At 38.9% G+C, this 20,202-nt stretch overlaps 1 protein-coding gene across 3 annotated transcripts in view; it reads right to left on the bottom strand.

Annotated features, from left to right (window-relative positions):
* The window catches only part of map3k21 (mitogen-activated protein kinase kinase kinase 21), a 33,078-nt gene that overhangs the window by 10,286 nt on the left and 2,590 nt on the right, over window positions 1-20,202 (bottom strand). For 2 of the 3 annotated variants that reach the window (XM_034681464.1, XM_034681463.1), the window contains exons 2-4: window positions 4,807-4,987; window positions 4,549-4,697; window positions 2,667-2,842 (exon numbers count right to left, since the gene is read on the bottom strand). In XM_034681464.1, the coding sequence (XP_034537355.1) occupies window positions 2,667-2,842; window positions 4,549-4,697; window positions 4,807-4,987 (506 nt within the window). Of the gene's footprint in view, window positions 1-2,666; window positions 2,843-4,548; window positions 4,698-4,806; window positions 4,988-5,456; window positions 5,482-20,202 lie in introns of those variants that run through there. The other variant, XM_034681465.1, reaches the window with a different exon arrangement.

Genomic DNA, 20,202 nt, shown 5'->3' with positions numbered 1-20,202 from the left:
CCTACAGTATTATGGTGATACTCTGATCACATTTGTTATGTAACATTAATTTCTTGTACAAAATAAGAAAAATACTTAATACTTAAAACTAAATATATATTTATGACATTTGCTTTCAAACTAAATTTATACATAAAGATACATCCTACTTAAAACTTGGATGATGCTCTCCCTGAGACAATCATAACAATACCCACAACCAGGGCACAATTGGCCAATTTCAAAATTGACATAGTAAGTAAACCGAAACTCTGTTCACAGGGAACATGTGAAAAGTACAACTGTACAGCAATTATACCCAAATTTTAAAAAATGGTTTACTCTTTGACAGTAAATGTGCCTAAATTAGTCAGCTACATGTACCTTACAGACTGCTGCTTAAATTCAAAATTAACTTAAAACATGAGCCCAAAATGTGTGCAGCAGCCCATTATTTTATCAGTTATTTATATCTGCTAATATCGGCGTGTTGGCCGATATCCGCTAGTTCATTTTAAAGCCAATCTTGGCCGATACTGATAATGTGTCAATAATATCGTGCATCCATATTTTATTCCCCCTCCATTCGTAATACTTGTAATTATTCGTTCCCTTGAATTAATCTCTGTTATATTCTAGGTCAGGCATGTCCAAAGTACGGCCCGGGGGCCAATCGCAGCCCAAGGTCCATTTATTTATGGCCCCAAGCTTCCATCTTAAATTGTGTTATTTATAGCACAGAAATTAATCACCTTCTGAATCATCTGTACATTTGCAATTTCTTTCAAGTGCACAAACAAAACTAAAGTCAATCCAGAAACGTCTCAAAAAGCTTCATTTGGACTACTTGTATAAAAGCCAAAACACTGGGAATTCTGCAAGACGGCAATAAAGAAGAAACACAAGAACTCTTCAATTGACAGGTTTTCAAATTCATGTTTTATCATGATGTGAAAATGTTCTAGATGAACCCTAAAAGTTCAGAAGACACAAAAGAGGACACAAGACAAGATCAAAATTATGAAATTGTACAGAAAAGGCAAAATTTGGTGCATAAAAAATGTTAAGAACGCAGGAAAATAATTATTTTGTTCTTAAAATGTTGTCTGCTGGTCAGAAAAGGTCTTAAACACAACATGAAATAGAAGTGCGATGAAATCCAGATCGTGATCCTGCCATAGAAAAATAATGATACAATATTTTTCCCACATTGCCCGACCCTAATGAAAAACATTTTCCTCCAGAAGAAGATACAGTTTGCTAATGTATACAGGGCTTGTGGAGAACTGAGGACTTCCTACTCACAGTTTTATTGAGATTTCTTTTTAAATAATTGTTATTAAATAGATATTTCATATCTAACTTTTATGATTCCTAAGTCTCCACAGAGCCACTGGCCCTGAGGTATTCTGACAACATCAAATGTGGCCCTCTTTGAAAAAGTTTGGACACCACTGTTCTAGGTGAATAAACAAAACCAAACAACATCTGTATCATCTCACATTTAGGGAATTTAACCAGTTTTAATAAAAAAGTACTGATACCCTTCTTTTAGGACAAAATAATAAAATAAGTTGCTGAGTGACACAGAGAGAAAAAGCTTCATCACTCAGAGATCTACAAGTGAGGAGGGAGAGTTTGCCGTGTATTAGATAACTTTGTCTGTAACAACCTGGTTTCAGGAGATTACTGCCTGCTGTTCCAGCCTGTGTTACAATGAGTAAGCCATGGGAGCAGACGAGTGTGTTTAGCTCTCTTTACTCCCTCTATTTTCTCTTTAATTGCTCTCAGCTGAGTAATAATAATCCTTACTGGATGACTTCCATGAAGCAGCTTTATAGTCAAGCCCCTTCAGCCACCCACCTCGACACAGATTACTGAGGGATGTTTACAGGAAATCTACTGATGTAGCGGCTAATTCTGCGAGTAATCTTATGAAATCTGTGATGGGAAAAATTTAGGCTAATGCTCAAAAACCCTTCCCTTGATTTTTGAAACCTTTATATAACTTTATATTTATATTCTGAGCCAGCTTCATAGTGTTTAATGATTAAATTGGATTATTGCAAGTTACACAACACATACATAAAAATGTATTTTTCATGTCACAGATGAGAAAGTCCAAGGTAGAATATATGCAATAAATCAAAAATACAAATACTAACTCTTCGGTCTCAGTGTTGAAAAGTTTGTTTGTAGTTCATATTAGTCAACTGGGCTCTATGTGCTGATCCTGCTGTTTCCCCAAACACTAATTAACCTTGCTCTTTAAGCCAGTGACGGGAGACTTCTACAGGAAGCAGATTAAGGTCTTAACAAGGGGAAGTACGCTTAAGCACCTCAGCATTAATGACTCGTTCTGTTAAACGTGCGATTAGCTAGTCCGTTGAAAGTAACCAATTACACTTTTTAGTCCATAAAAGCTGACCCCAGAGAGTCAGCATGGCTAGCCTGAATCTTAATAATACATGAGCCAAAAATGTATCATTGATGAAAGAAGCAGAGAACAGTACCAGTGGGATAAGAGGCCTGTTACTGTTAAATACTCTGTACTTAGGTTTCCCACAGTGTGAGACAGAGGAGAGGGAAGAGGACATAACACATCCACTTCATGCCTCCAGACACCTGCAGGTCTTCACTGTTTGTATAGATGTTATAGTGTGTCTGTGAATGTGTTTGTAACCTACCTTCTCTTTGGTCCTGAGCTCATCAAACATCTCCTGGATCTCAACTCGCCAGTCATCCTGCATGCTGTGGAACGAGTCCTGAGGCATGGTGGCCATCACTGCCTCCTCGATGGCCGACAGCTGCTCCAGGATGCAGGAGAAAGAGGGACGCACATGGGGGTCTTGGTCCCAACACTCTGCACACACAAACACAAATATTAGGATTATTAATGTGTCACAAATTCTCTCTGGACACAAACTCCACTCTAGTTTCTCAAGGTGCTAGTTGGACTGTAAACAATGGCAGCCCACATAGAGGGAAGTCTTGACATAAAGTAATTTATCATCAAATGCTGGTAACACTAGAAGGCCCAAAAAACTGGCAGATGATCCCAGAGTATTTGTCAGACAATAGCAGATGGAGTCTGAAGCTTTTTTCAGATAAGCACTGTGAACATTTTGTAGACTTCAGGAGCTTGGATCCCAACATTTTCCTGAGTTGACTATTTACACTTCCCCTCACAGCGTTAAGTTTTCCCTGTCTGATAGGGGTGGATGCTTGTGTGGGAGACTCTCTGGAGGCTAGACATGACATCAAATGGATCTTGCGGTAGTAACAATGAAACATTTCACAATTTTAGATTAGAAGTGCTAATCCTTTGTTTTCATTAATCCATATGTTTTGATTGATATTACTCCTGACCCTTTAGTTTAGTTTTTGTTTTTCTCTAAATCCCTGGGACATGTCTTTGTTCAGAGATTCACCGCTGTGATAACGTCAATGATTGTAATAAAGTCTATTTTTAAAAAGTCAGCAGACAGAGAAGCAGGGTACACTTCCATAGAGGTGTTAGCTATCAAATCAATACTAGGAATAACTGAACTTATCCACAGCATCAACCAATGACTGTAAAAATACATACTGGAGAGGTGAATAGAGTTTAAAGCAGTCTCCCGACGTTTTAATGTTTTTTTTTTTAATCATAGTATGTGGAGCTCAAATAGTGCTTCCTATTAATGTGTACTACAAAGTGGCTTCGCAATTATCTTCCAGATTTTTTTTTTTCTTATAAAAGTTATATACAAATGAATGCATTTGGACGATTATAGTAAAAAATATCGACAAAAATAGTAGCTAAATTTGAAATTAAATCTTGAAAATAGAAAATGTAATGAGTTTTCTCCTTTCATTTTGCCAGATGACTCCTAAGTTAAGAGTTAGTGAACAGTTAATTAAAAAAAGCATCAGTAGCAGTAGATTAATTCATAACGGCACAGGAAACACAGCCACATGCTCATATAGGTAGGCAAATTTTCCGCAGACCAGCTAAATGAAGCCACATTAAACCACTTTAAGTGACAGTGGGGGTCGTGAGTCCTTGGCATCTATATTTTGGGGGTCGCGGGCTGAAAAGTTTGTGAACCCCTGTAATAGAGTATGAAAACATTGCCTCTTACTCTGACAAATAAAATAGAGAGATCAGTGGTGTAATATAAAGTAATTCTGCACTGTGAGCCTTACATGAAAGGGGATAATGGTCTAATGAGATACAGCTCTCCTTAAATCTTCAATAAAAGTTTCACAATAGATTCTTACTTTATTCTGACAGTGTACTTATCCCTGTTTGTGATAAAGAAATATTAATAACTAGTGCAAACTGACAGCCTCTGCTATCCACTTGTGCAAAGGTAGCAAGCAGCAGAAGTCAACAGAACACTGGTGGCATGATAAAGACGTCATCACCCTAAGACTGCATGCTCAGGTTGAGTTTTCTTAAAGATTTCTTGCAGTGTTCTCAACATGAGCTGATCCTGATTTTACCTTGACATTACATTAGGGGGCTGGTAGGAAAATCTCTGGGTAAGTCAAACAATAATAAAGCAGACTTTTCTGTTTATTTACCTTCCATGAGCTTGGCGAAGGGTTCAGGACAGGTGGAGGGGATTGGTAGAGTTAACTTATTGACAGCTACACCGTACGCAACAGCCAGGCCATCTATCCCCCGGTAAGGTACCTCACCGGTTAACAGCTCCCACAGCAAGACTCCATAGCTGTGAAGGAAATGAAGGGAAGAATATTTAACAAAGGAATGAGTTATAGTGTCAGATGAATGTGCCAGAGTAGATATTTCATCCCGGGCCTGCGTGTTACTTGTCTTACCCCCAGACGTCACTGCCTTTGGAGAAGAGCGATGACTTGATGACCTCAGGAGCCATCCAGGAGTAGGTGCCTGCGGCGGACATTTTTGTGGTTCTGTGCCACTCCCTGGCCAAGCCGAAATCTGTGATCTTCAAGGTCTTCCTCCCAATGTCGTCATTCTCGATCGTTTCAAGTAATAAAACTGAAATAGAGAGGACAGGACATGGTTACATTATAGCAGGGCTGTGGAGAGAGTGAAAAGTAGATGAAGGGAAATGGATGAGAGCAGTGATGAGTGATTGAGAGAAATGGAAATGTGGACGGACTGGATTGGGATGAAAAGGACACATGTGAAGGGATGTAGAGGAGAGAGGGGGAAGACGAGTGGAGGAGAAAGGGGGACACAAAGAGAGAAAAAAAGGCGACTGTGCAGGTGAGGGGATGATAGTGATATTCAGCAGGGCCAACAGTGGTATGCAGGTCATTTATTACTGTAGAAACAGAAGGCTGACAGCGTCACAAAGCACCTGTCCTCAGGTCCTAAAACTGTTTTACACATTAAAGACAGCAAGAACCCTCCAAACCCGCCCGAAACACAACACCTGCCACAGTGACGCCACAACACACCAACCCTTCACACCAAGCATGTGCAGGAAAATAAAATGACTTACAGAAAATATTTGATTTACTTTATTCTGAAGGATTCTGAATGAGAGGAAGCAGACACCAGATGATCACTAAGAAGTCAATTTCAAGACGATACAATGAAGTCTGAAACCTTCCATCTCTTTTTTTTTCATATGCTGCAACACGATCAGTTTATCTTTTCAGGTCCTAGTAGATATGATGTTGAAATAAAATATATGATGCCTGTAATGTTCTATTGTGTGTTCATGTTCCTTTGTTTAAATCATTAAAATGTTCCTGATATTGTGTCCAATGTTAAAATATTTTTATATCAAGGGAGGTTTTTTTTAAACTTTGGCAGATAATCGTCACTTAATTCCAACTTATAAAACAAAATTAGATTTTCTACTCCCATAATTCATTGCAAAATAAATCAAAGCAAGGAAATACCCCAAAGAAAAGCTTGAGTCTCCACACACAGTACTGTAACTAGTTTTGCTTCCAGGGCTTTCTCAATCTAAACAATCGCAACAGATGAGTTCGATGAGGTCTAGTAAAGTGTGGTATCATGGGAGTTGTAGTATTTAATGCTACACTGACATCTGTCTGGTTTTTAAAGTTTGAAATGGGCTTGCCCCTCCATCATTCCTCAAATTTATATTAAAAAAAAAACACAACATGATAAATACTAGAGTACAAACTAGAGGGGACTGTGATGTACCGAGACGAAAAACCAAATTCAACCAAATGGTATTGTCTTTCAGAGGAACACAGTCATGGAACAAACTACCAGCTCACATTAGGGAGCTTGAGAACTACTGTACCTTTAAAAAAACAGTTAAACGTTAAAAACAAACCAGTCATGTACACTGTAATAATCTGTTTTCTCACTTGATGCCCGTTACAGGGGGCTTTGGCCTCACCTTCCATCCTGTTTTTATAATGTCACAAACGTTTTGTATATAAAATCTGTTTGTCAGTCAGTTCATGTCGTGTCCTGTTAACTGTTTTGTGACATCCTGTAATCTTAAAACTTGTAGTTTTATGTTTCATGTGAGTGCCTGCCTTAGGACTACGGATTAAATTTATCTAATGTGCTAATTCCGGCATATTTACATTGAGTCACACTGTTGAAATGTCGATTAATGTGCATTGCCCTCATCAAATAAACTCAAATTAGATTAAATTAAATTAAATTAAATGCTAGTTAACCACCATTCCAGATAAAAGTCAATCTGATGTGACTACAGGAAGAATTATACTCAAAGAAGGGATATAATATTAAAGATTTCTTTATTAATGTTCATTCACGTCACTGCCTTTTCATTCTCATGAAACAAAGAAATCTGCGGCAGTTCACATGAACAACTTGCTTCTGTCTTTCCTCACTCGCTGATGTTTGAACCAAACTCTTTTATCACTTTAAAGAGGCAATGCAAAAGAAAGGTATCATACTGACTGACTGTTAAATCTTTAGAATAACAAATATGTGAACTGGTGAAATCACTGAAATGTAAAAAAAACTCATTTAGAAAAGGGAGATGGTAAACACATTTTTGTAGCATTATAACACACAGGAGCTGACGAGATGTTGACAGCAGAAAAACTTACTAAAGCTAAACCACCCACGACCAGGTGTCGATGACTGGGGAGAAGTAACATTTTCTTCTAGTTTCTAACGTGTCCTTTCAACAGAAAAAGCTACTCTCTCTCTCTCTCTGTGTCTGTGTGTGTGTGTGTGTGTGTGTGTGTGTGTGTGTGTGTGTGTGTGTGTGTGTAGACACCTACCACCCTGTTTTCTTTTGACAACAAAAAGAAGCCTCTCCAACGAAGGGGAGAATCAACAGCCAAAACAGACTCTTTGATCTTTTGATCCTCTTGGTATCATTTTCAACATTCATCTTAGCATCTGCCAAAAACCTCGCAGTACCAACGGTCGCATTTCATTATTTACACACCGTCCTACCACTGCAGGTCAATTTGAAGATGCCCTGTAGGTCGTGTCTATTTTACATAACATCAAATACTGTAGACGAACAAGCACTTAGGAGTGTGACAGTCCCTCTGTCAATATATCTAATTTATTTCATCTCCTGTATCACGATGTAAAGTTGAGATAGTGAACCGTTTCTTAGTTTAGAGGCTGTTTGTTGGCAGTTTAATGGAAGTTTTCCACTGTTTATGTGTGTGTGTGCGTGTGTGTGCGTGTGCGTGCGTGTGCGTGTGTGTGTGTGTGTGTGTGTGTGTGTGTGTGTGTGTGTGTGCGTGTGTGTGTGTAAGTATAACTTGAATGAACTTGCTACACTCAGTGTGTGCTGTTGTATCACTCCCCGACCTTGGACTTAACTCTTCCACAGCAGAGCTAAACTAAAACCTGCCAAAACTTGTACTTCTTTTATCATGCTCTGAGACCCAGGTGGTTTCATTTATCCACAGAAAGTAAACACAATCACATCTTTAACCTTAGTTAAGAAAACATCAAGCTATATTAGAGAGGATGTCTGTCTCTGTCTGTTTGTATTCAGAATTTCTCAACAAAAAGGGGCGCACAAGGACAATAAAACTTCTGCTTTGTTAGTGCTACTGTTTTGAGTCCAAGATCAGATCATCTTTCTACAACGGCGTATTATGGCCACTTTAAGAAAATGTCGAGAAAGAAAACTCGAAATTTTTAAGTTTTTTCTCAAAAATTTACAAATTCTAATTAATTCTTGTTGGATAAACGCAATCACCTTCTCCAGACCAGTGTGCTGCTTTCTTCTGAACAGCCCCAATATACGCCAATGTCTTTTCAAAGTCCGGTGGATTATAATAATGTGATGATTCTGGGCTAGAATCAGTAGTATCTCCTTATTGCTGAGTCCAAGTAGGAAGTACAATTTGATGAAGCTGTCAAGTAGGTCAACAATGCAGTGAAATGGGCAAAGGGCAGCTTGAGTTTGATTTCTCACAGATTTACGTCTTTAAAAACTTGACATATTTCAGTATTTTCACTAAAAATAACGACTTTATAATCTCAGAAATTTTGATTTTTTTCTCGAAAATTAACAACTTTAAAAACTTGAAAGTTTCGAGCTTGATTTCTCATAGATTTGCCACTTTATAAACTCGAAATTTGTATGTTTTTTTCTCGAAAATGTACTTATTCTAATTAATTTCTTCTTTCATAGTGGCCCTAATACGCCGTCGTATCTTTCAAATAATAACTTTGAAATAATTAATCAAATACAACTACCAAATTCTTTCATTTCTAAACCAGCAATGACTGTCAGTGTGCAACTTCACCTTGAAAAAGATCAGAATTTTCATTGTAAAATGTTTTGCATCAGACATCAATAGTTGGATAAATAAAAATCACATCATAATGTGGTTAAATATCCATGTTAGGCATACGATACTGACTATCTATTACACTAGCATTTCACAATGGCACAAACCATCACATTAAACTTGGCAGGTGTACTGCTGAGGTTGCAGGTAAGAGCATGAGGTTGTTTTTGTGCTCATTAATGCAGTTGTAAATTCAAACAGCCGATCTTGATCCAATAAGACCTTCACAATCATGTCATGTATTACCAGTAACTGATAATAGAATAATATATATGGAGTACAAGATTCAACACAACACAAGCAGCTCTACTGGTCACAGCGAACACCACATCATTTTTCCCACCCAATCGTCAGGATATATAATCAATGATTCCAAAAGAAGGCTGGATTGAAATTGAATGTATATTTTTCTTATTACAAAAGCTTTTTAAATCTGATATAACATCCTTTGGTCAAAACATTTACAATAGAAATAAATGTGGTGGTGGATGTGTACTCGTATATCATACTTCTGATTCCCTTCTATCCTCACTCACAGGTTTGTGCATTAGTTTTCTATCATCTACACTTCATAGCAATACGAATGAAAAGACAATGAAAATTGATCTGTCTGCCACACAACAAATGACCATTTGACTTCACAATCACACAACAAACCAACTCCCAATTAAAAGGCATTTAAAAAAAAGGGTGGAGGCATTATTTCTAGGCATCCAGGTGTATTCTTAGTGGGCCTGAAATAATTCTGAGCTGCATTTAAACCATTGGGCCTCCAATAATAACTGAGCTATTGGTGCCATTTCTAGCCTCGGGCCCAGAGGGGATCCTCTACCCGGGCTGCAACAATAGGAATTCCATTACAAACAGGTTTCACTACAACAGTGATATACTCCTACTTCCTGTTGTCAAGTCCTCTTTCAGTGATTCCATAGATTCCTCCCAGCAGGCTCTGTAGGTTCATAATGACTTATGATGGGTTAGTTACACAACCCAGAGGAACAGTGCTTTTGGGATAACCCCGTCTGCGTTGATTGGCCTATAGAATATCACGCCAAATACTTTCTTTGTAGCTCCATGAGACTTCAGTGTCAGCCCTCTAGAAATACTGAATAAAAGGCTGAGCTCCTGTCTACATGACTCCGTGCTGACGTTATGCCACGAAAACACCTTCCAACCCAGGAGAGACATTTTGTTGGGCAATTGGAGACTGTTAGCAGCTAGGCTAACAACACAAACACAAGACTTAAATATTTGTTTTATGAAATGTTTGAAAATTGTAAAAAAACAAAACACATCTTAACCTCTAAATCCTTAAGCATTGTTCTGTAGCTTAGGAATTGGAGCCAGTTGTCATATGATATTCAAATTATAAAGCAGGGTTCTGTTAATTAGTCACAGATGATTATGACTGAATCAAAAATGTCTTGTTTTAAAAGTATTGAGGGCTATTCAACAACAACAAAATTAACAGCATCATTGTGCTTGCTGCCAGGGAGGTATAGATGATCATCCACCAATAGAAAGTGTTGATCTCCTTCCCTCCAGCCTCATGATATGTGAGTAAGTGTGTGAATATGTTAAATGAGGTGTAGCTGAAAAAAGGGGCCAAGTAAGTGCAGCCCATATACAATTTATTTTCAGAGGTGTCAAGTAACAAAGTACAAATACTTCGTTACCTTACTTAAGTAGAAATTGTGGGTATCTATACTTTACTGGAGTAATTATTTTTCAGCCGACTTTTTACTTCTACTCCTTACATTTTCACATAATTATCTGTACTTTCTGCTCCTTACATTTTAAAAAAAGCCTTGTTACTCTTATTTCATTTTGGCTTGTCATCGTTAAAAAAAAACACATTTATGTACATTGACATTCAAATAAAGGCTATTCATAACATGCCGGTGAAGTTTGACTTTTTGCACCATTAAAATACTTATAGGCAACTAGTCATCATATCTTCCGCTCCATGAAACATGTTAATGCTCAGTAGTACACAGTTCTGTAATGTATTTGCATTGTACGAAAATTAGTTCATTTTCAATGGGCATAACTATGGCTGAAACAGGTGCAACCCAAATATTTCAACATTCATATAACATTATAGTCATTATGGCCTTTAGAAACATGTATTTTTTAGGAGGTGGGGTAGGTCACTATAGGCCCCTGTGGTGCAGCCTAAGCTTTTGTCCTTAATGGCATTTTTTCCCCTTACATTACTTTAACTTTTAAACTTTATGTAGTTTTGAAACCAGTACTTTTACACTTTTACTTGAGTGAAAAGCTTGAGTTGATACTTCAACTTCTACAGAAGTCTTTTTAAACCCTACTATCTATACTTCTACTTGAGTAATGAATTTGAATACTTTTGACACCTCTGTTATTATACAGAAATAATCTTCAAAATTAGACCAGTCCCATTCAACTTATAAAGAGATACTATTTAAAGTAATAGAGAAATAGAAGGCGATTAAGAATAAAATCTGGAAGGTGTTAAAGCTAGAAGCTCAGTACAGACTGTCCTCATGCTCTCCTCTGCACTTTCTAAAGACTCACCTTCAGCCAACACTGGACCACCACACTCTCTTTGAAGTCCTCTTCCCATGACCTCTTCACCCTCTTCTAAGTTCTGAGGTTCTCTACAGAGATTTATCTCGGCTACTTTTATTCAAGAGCATATTTTTTGACTTGAAGAAAACAGCTGCTGGTATAAAGAATATGTAGTTACACCAAATTGTAGTTTTCCTTTTTAAACATTACAAAAGGTATCGTATAATATTAATAACCAATTTTTACAGCCATGCAGCTATGAGTCACCACTGAAACAATCCCTTAGTGTGTCAATATTCAACTTTAGTTATTCAAGTGCACTCTGATAAAAATGAAACAATTGTGATTAAATTTAGTGAAATGCCTGGTACTTTAGATTTGAAACTGCATTCAAAGAAGTAGACAAATAACACTCTGGATGACTTATATTAGGGTCATCCTTACAACACTAGTGTTACTCAGAAACTGTATCAGTAAAGTTAGTATCACCAGCTAAGAAATCAGCCTGTTGCTAGTCAGAATTACTGTTTTCTTCTACATCATTAGTATATGTTTACATAATGTGTGTTTAACAAGCAGAGGGGAGGGAGGGGCCAAGGTGAGCTAAATACTACTTGTGCTTTATCCCATTTCAAGAATTAAAATAGCCCAAGGTTATAGCAAATACATTAAGAAAATAGCTGTTATACCAGAATCATTTCTCTGGGCAAACAACCTTACTTTATTTTGTATCACCTGTGCCCCTAAAGCCCAATGCAGCAGCCAATATGTGGGACAAATAATAGGCTAGTCAGTGCTTGTGTTACTTACAAAGCCCTGTTTGCAGCAACAGTTTACATTAAGAGGCACAGCAGTGGGTATCTCACAATTATCAGTGTTCTGCATTAGACTGACAATAAAACATGTAATTGAATAATAAATCCAATCAATAATCCAATATGTTGACTTTTTGACTAAATGACATCCTGTTTTTCAAAGAGTGAGAGCGTCATCAGCATAACAAACGACTTTCACTGTCTTAAGGAATGTTACGTCTAAAAAGGTCATAAAACCACCAGCATGTTGTTTTGCTCTTGTACTGCTTTTCTCAGTCTATTATTGAGTCTCACTCCTTTGAAAAGCAAATGTTTTGAAGAAGACAACAGTGCAACGCAACTGGAGATGGTCATGCCTCCAAGGCAGACCCCACCCTTGATCCAACCCCCATTTGATTCCCCTTTCCAAACAGTGGATCTTCAGGCAGGCCCATCTTTCATGGTGCAACAGGGGGAAGATCAGAAGCAGAGCAGCTGCCTTCAAAGCAGGTCCCACGCTTCTTCCATTGCTTTCTCCCCCTCAAGGTATAATGAAAAAAAATACACTTCTCAGGCAAACAGGGCAGTTTCTTCTCCCTTCAACAAACTAAGAATACTTCATGTCTAACACCCTTTAACACAACATGCTGCAAAGCAGTGAAAAATGATGTAAAAAAGCCAGTCTGAGAAAGTTTTGAGAGCTAGAACGCAGTAGCTGTAAGACATGAAATACTCTATTATGTTGTTTTAAAAGACAAGGTTTACTTACATATTCAATTCTTTCACTTTGTTATCATATTTTCACCATACAGATTGTTCACCAATACTGTTATAAAAGCACCTAGAAATAAGTTCATGTTAGCGGCAGCTTAGCTTGGTGTCTTTTGGACAAGCGACAACCTCTGGTCTCAAATATGAAGCCCATGCGGAAGTGTTATAAACTGCAATTCATTTAGAATCCGGAAACCACATACATCACAAATTCAAAAAGACGATATTTGCAGCATTAATAAACATGTTTACAGCCTGGTTCAAAGAACGGCTTGGCTCTACGTAGCTAATTTCTCTATCGGCACACACTGTTCGGGGGTAAATTTCTTTCTAACGCGACGGTTCAGAAGATATTAAGATTAACATTTTTTTTCCCAAAAAGGACATGACTGACTTGACTCTTGGACGGGAACACATAGCTGTTGGCTGGGAGGCTCAAAGCCCGCCTCTTTACGTCACACTATGCCTGGTTGAGTTTAGCATTACCAATATGGCTGCCGCCGTCGATAGGCTTCAAAACAGCGCTCAGGAACAGATGGGTGACGTCACGGATACTACGTCCATATTTGGAGTGCTGTTTTCAATATGAAACTGCTTAATTAAGTGCAGCTCTTGTCTACATTACTCTTTGCTAACACCACAATGTTTTCTGTATCCTCTCACACTATATAACCTGAAAGCAGCTTTTCTAAGCACTAAGAGTAGTTTTGTGTTGCAGTCAAGGGAGATCTACAGTTCGAACAAAGATCTGAAAAGTGTTTCAGTTGGAAGTCCAGCACAACTAGCTTTTTATCCAGAATTGAATTTGTCTCCATTGCATTATTGCTGAGTTAAGCAATACTTTGCACGATGCTATCTTTTTATACAACTGTTCAAACAATAAGAAATGAAGTACCAATCTGCGGCTCAAGCAGTCCATATACAGCTGTGTCTGAACTAAGCATTGATACAGCACAGTTGCTGTAAGTGCCGCCTCCTAGCTTGACGTGGCAGTATTTTCTTAACTGTGCCAACAGACTGAGCATGATAGCAAGTGGGCTTCCTGTAGTAAGCAGAAACAAGGCTGCTAAACATTCCCCGACTGGTCCGTCTCTCCCCGTTGACATGAGAGTGCCCCCAGGCATTCTGGTTGATGGGAAAAGGATCAGGCCTAATGGCTGGCTAAATCCATCTATCATGGTCACGTCTCTCTGGGCCACTTGCTCTTTGTCTGTCCTCTTCCTCTCCCAGTTTTTGTCAGTTTAAGCCTGAATTAACCCATAAGCAGGCTAATTAAAACATAACACATGTTAAGAGGTGTTCAGCTACTACCTTTTGCTGCGTTAGCATTGATCAATGTGCTAGGGGAGCTACGGAGGGGGATTGGTTGATTCGGAAGGCAGCTCTTCTCAGCTGTGGGCCCTTTTCCTTTTCACCCTGCCCTGCAACAATAGGTGCAGTCAGGGAGAGGTCATAAAAAACACAGTGAAAGCATCTCCACTCCTCTCTCTCCCCTCTGCCCATTCTCTCGTCAGAGAAAAGACAGGCAGTAACTGTCTGTGTGTCAAAAGGGGTAATTGTGGGAAGCCTGAGAAAAGTTGCCCTGCAACACCTAGTCAAGCTTTGGTAACTTTTCCTCTTGGATTCGACTTTTTTCCAGAAGTAGAGCAAGACAACAGAAAAATTACAGGGGGGAAAGGTTTCTTTCTCTCTCTCTCTCTCTCTCTCTCTCTCTCTCTCTCCCTCTCTCTCTCTCTCTCTCCCTCTCTCTCTCCTCTCTCTCCCTCTCTCTCTCTCAATATGACCCTGTGAAGAAAAGGTCTTCTTTTACAGTACTGTTCCCACAGAAGTATAGAGGGGTTCATACTGAAACCAAAAAACACAAGACTACAAGGTCTGTTTAATATCTTTATATGTAAACCGAGCAGGAGTGGGGTCTTGGCCAAATAAATTAAAGATGCAAATCAGCCTGCACTGGTTACAAACTGCTAATCAGTGTCTGTCCAGTCCATTAATTTGGGGTACTAGGGCAGACCAATGCCCCATTGTTGCACTCCTTATGTATTTCTCTCAAATACAAGTTTGTATTTATAACAGGAGCAGGATTTAAGTTTTTAAGCGATGTATAGCCAGCACATTTGTCAATTCCTGTAGCAAGATTCTCCACTACTGGAAAAATCTACTCTTGACAACCCCGGTCTTTTGTGTGGCATTTAAATCAGTCAGTCAGTCATAACAGGGGCTGCTGTTTATAACAAGAGACATGTAATGTGACTGGTGTGGAGGAGTATGATTCATCACAACAAACACCTCATTTATTCATTCTAATCTAAACTTATTTGTGCAGCGTGCTGTAGATATAAACATGAAAACAACCGGTGCACAAGCCCTCATACTTTGCAAAGAATGCTGAGTCTACCAGTTCAACACATGTTCTCTTTATTTCTCCTTCATCTGTACATACCTCTGTATATTCAAACAAACCCTATCTGTGCTTTTATGACTTCTGCACACTCGGCACGGATCTGTAGAGTGAGGGGTGAGTGGAGAGAGGGAGAGAGACACACGGGGGGGGCAGGGCCGGCCGGGAGCACAGAAACAGTGTGATGAAGTGAAACAAAAGCTTAAGACAGATGGGAGAATGCTGTTGCACACGCTCCAAACGGAGCTCCATCAGTTTCAGAGGCGTTCAAGCACACATTCCTGACATACTATCGCTTGCACTAAGATGTGAAACTCTGAAGTCAAAGTGGGTTATGAGTGCTGGCTGAGAGCCAGGTTTCAGTGTGATTTCTTCCTCTAATCTGCCACTCTATGAATGTTTCCACTCTCAGCTTGAGGGATTGTTTAAATCACTGTTGTATGAAGAGAGAGAGGGAAGGGTAAATAAAGCATGGCGTTACTGATACTAGGATAAAGCACAAGAAGATGTAAAGACACTATAACATGACCAACATCATGATTGTATTTCTTTAACTATGTCTGATTTCTGACCAGCATGCACACTTCTAAAACATTCTACCAATGCTCTGATGTTTTCTTTTGCTCTGCAAGTCTTTCACATGTTTTTGGAATGTCTATTCTAATGTCGTTGTAAACTTTAAATCATGACCTGTTTTAGATTTGAAACATCTTGCTACAGGAATAAACTTTGAAGTTAGCCTGAATTTCATGTCTTTAAAAGTACTTCTATACCTTTCTTAGTACAGATAGTATTTCTATTTTTATTCAGAATTTTTGTATTTGTGTTTAGGTTTATATATTCATTGTCCTTACTGTCTTGTTGTTAAGTCCCAGTATTCCATTCACCACGTCAAATTCCTTGTGTGTTCGAGCTCACTTGGCAATAAAGCTTCCTTGAATCTTGAATGCTAACATTAGCCCATTTACAGAAATGTTGATTTGTGTTTTTCTCCTCAATAAATAAAAGCTAAGTAAGCCAAAAACGGTTATCTAGCTTACTGAGTATTTTTTTTCCCTAGTATCAATGCTATATGAAACTGATGTTGTTTAATAAACTGAAGTTTTATGACTGCAGTGAAGCTCAGCACTAAGCATGCTGCAGCTACACAATACTTTTTGATAGTTTCTTAATTTTGGTTTAAGGAAGTTTATGGATTAGCACTTCAAAGTAAAAGTGACCCCAGTATTGCCATTAAAGTTGGAAAACTGCACAAGCAAAAAAAAAACTTAGACATGAAAAAACTGAAAGAAGTGAGGGGGAGCAGGAGGGACTAAAAGGGAGGGAAGGTACGTAAGGAGAAAAATAACGAAGTAAGAAGGGAAACCCCCTCAGTTTGTGGCAATAAAAGAGTACCGCTGCTCTCTGGGAGATTAAATATGAACCGAACAAAACAAAACGAGGGCTTTGAGACCCTCCGAGTCCTAGCCATTCTTCTGGCCACAGTAGCCTAGCAACCGCTGCTTGACCAGTCCATTGTGCAAACGTATGTTAAGCTTTTATCCCTCATTAGCAACATTCCTCCCTGCAGGCCAGGATTTTACAGATTAGGTTGAAAAACACAAAAGAGATTGGACAAATCTTGCTGACTTCCAACATATTACTTTACAGGCTAATCACTGATCAAATAGCTGTATGTTTGTCTGTGTGGAGCATGTGTACACTATAAATGACAGGCTGAGTATTTGGGAGCAAATGGAGAAGTTCAGTTCTATACGTGTACCTGTCTCTGACCTGGTTTCACTAGAGACGGGGAAAAATACTGAAGTGAAGCAGCCTTTACAAAAATAGAGAAGTGAGGCCAGATCAACAGACATTTTGCTCATTGAATGATTCAAACAGTGACAGATTGCTGATGTACAAACACTCAATGTGTGTATCCAGTTCACTTTTACCCCCTATGTAGATAATTCTCACTTCTTTTATCCTTTTGGACTGACCGATGCAAATTTAACACCAAGACAAACACACAACAGACACAAACTAGCATATGCAACAACTCCTCCGAGCTGCATTATTCTGTTTTTTTTTCCTCTTTCTTTTTTAATTGGAAAACAACCCAACACACCGTGGGGTGCCATTGTGTGTTTCTGTGTAGGGGAGAGTCCTTTGTGAACTCACGGCACTGGTTCAAAACAAACATATAAAGCTCTTTTCAGTCTCTTTATTTAGATAAGACTGTGGACAGACTACAGATGTTCAGACTTCTGACCCTGGGACGACCAAACTAACTGCACCTAGTAACCACTGCAAATGCCAAAAAGTAAAACTATATCTTTTTTTTTAAGTTACATTAGAGTATACAGATGTTTATTTCACTGGTCTGCAATCTACAGGAAACACTTCTGCCTTCCTAGTTTTACTGGAACTGTAATAAGTATGATGCGAATCATCTGTTTTTACCAAGCGGCAACCTCTGGTCTAAAAAATGAGTCAAATGCGGAAGTGCTAAAAAACCGCAGTTCATGGAGGATCCACTTGAAGCTGGCCCTGGAAGTACCGGAAACCACATACACACCAATTCAAAAAAGCCGACATTTACAGCAGAACTAAACATATTTACTGCCTGGTACAAAAGACGAGAGTAGTCTAGATAGCTAATTTCTCGATCGGCACTCACTGTAGGGGGGGGGGTGATTTTTTTTCTAACGGGGCAATTTCGAAGATATTGAGATTACGAGTCTTCCAATGAGAGAGGCACAGCTGACTTGATTGACAGGCGGGAACACTGTAGCTGTTGGCCAGGAGGCTCAAAGCCTGCCTCTTTACATCACAATCGCTCGACAGCCGCCGCCGATTGGCCTCAAAACAGCGCTTCAGAAACAGATGGGTGACGTCACGGATACTACGTCCATATTTTATACAGTTATGGTTTTTACCAAAGTTTTAAGTCCTTACTCTTTACTTAACGCCATGCTCTCTGTCCTTTGGGCTACTCTGAGGAGCTGCAGATGGGTACTTGAATTGTATGCATAATTCCTATCATAACTAAAAGTTTGAATACACATTCCAATACGTATTCATACTCCAAATGCAATGAGCTGTTGTTTTTGTTGTTGTCACGGTCTGTTGCAAACCGTCTCTCTCTTTCTGTATCTCCCTCTATCCCCTTGCCAATCCCTACACAGTTGCAGCAGATGGCTGTTCAACATGAGTCTTGTCTTGCTCAATGTTTCTGCCTGTTAGAAAGTTCTTCCTTGCCACTGTAAGTTGCCAAATGTTGCAAAGTGCTTCGCTTGTGGTGGATTAACAGACGATTTAATCTTGTCTTGATGTTGGATTTTTGTAAATGATATAACCAAAGAGTGTGGTATATACCTCCTCTTTTTGTATAGCGTCTTGAGATAGTGTTTGTTGTGAAGTGGCACTGTATGAATAAAGATTGATTGATTGAATTCTGTCAGTTTTATAACAGAATGATGGACAGACATTAGGAGAATGGAATTGGGAGAAGGTTAAAACAAAGCAAAAATCATCAAACCAAACACCTTCTGCCAGGAAGAGTGTCTTTGGCTTGTTTCTAACTTTCCAAAGACTTCTTTTTTTTGACAAATGTATGGGCCCAATGCACATAAATAATTGGTTTTCAATGACAAAGTAGTTGTTTACTAAACACTCCCTTACTACTCTGAAAGCAATGGAATTGTACCTATTTATAAGGCCTTTTCTTTCTACCAAAAATATTGTGCTCTAGTTGGAGGGTACTTGGCTGACAAAACCTTTCAGCAGGAGTCCACTATTGAAAAAAAAACTTTGAGAACCACTGCTCTGGGTCACAGTGAAGTGGCAGGACAAACACTGACTTGTGTTCGCAGCACTGTGCCCGATCGGGGGAGGATTGTTTGTGTATGTTCACCAAACATCCGATTAGCTCTAACTGTCTAAACAATAGTTAAATCCTTTCTCTCCATCTGCCCTATAATTTACACAAATCTCAGCACTTAAATTGGACTCATTTTAGGGATGGGCTCTACTACACTGCCCATCAACTTAGCATAAAGGGAAGCACATGCACACAAAACACACTAATTCAAAGTTTTGATTAGGAAAATCTCCAGACACGATGACTGACTGTGCACAGGTATAATCGATTGATGATTTTGTAGATTCAGATTTTTTCAGATTCTGTATTACTTAAATTATCTAGATTATGTTTTCGGTCTGAATTGATCTATTTTAAGGTTTACTGAATTTCTTCTAAACATTTTCAAGAAAATAATGATGTATTTAAAAATCTAGCTAAGTAGTGTAATAAGGCATGACCATCCTCGCTGCATTTATAGTCATGTGCTGGAAAGGACATGTTTGCACTTCGCTGCATATAGCTGTGATAATAACCACTGGGCATATGGGTGTTTAACTTAACTGCATAGGGTTTGTAGTGATCAATCTACACGGAAAAGCCCCTCCATATGTGCAAACACAGAGATTCTCTCAATCTGGTGATCATGGTGGGCCTGGTCTGCGCACATTTCAAATGCTGCATTCACACATTGGCTCTCACAGCTGGAGATAAACAGACATTAGTATGCCAAAGCTGCTCCCCACATGGCCCCAGGATGATAAGACTCTCTGGTCACAAAGGGAGAGATAGTGTTTGGAGTCATATTACGCACATGAACACACCTGAGTTGAAGTGGGTAGCCTGTGTCAGTGTGGGTATCAGACTCAGACTCTTTTTCTCATGGAGTCCTCCTGTCCATTCATTATTCAGCCCAGGGAAACTAAAGTTTGCCTTCCTGTGGTCAATCAAGAGTCCATGAAGGAACTAGCTCAGGTGTTGAGCTTATACTGCTGCACAACAAATTCTTACTACATGATGCTCCTGCTACGTTACAGAGACACTTGAAAGTCTGACCTGCATATACTCCAGTCTTAATATGCTTTTCCAAACACAATAACTTGCAG

Source organism: Notolabrus celidotus, chromosome 4 (assembly GCF_009762535.1).
Source record: "Notolabrus celidotus isolate fNotCel1 chromosome 4, fNotCel1.pri, whole genome shotgun sequence".
Classification (NCBI taxonomy): Eukaryota; Metazoa; Chordata; class Actinopteri; order Labriformes; family Labridae; genus Notolabrus; species Notolabrus celidotus.
This window is presented reverse-complemented; position numbering and strand designations above follow the sequence as displayed.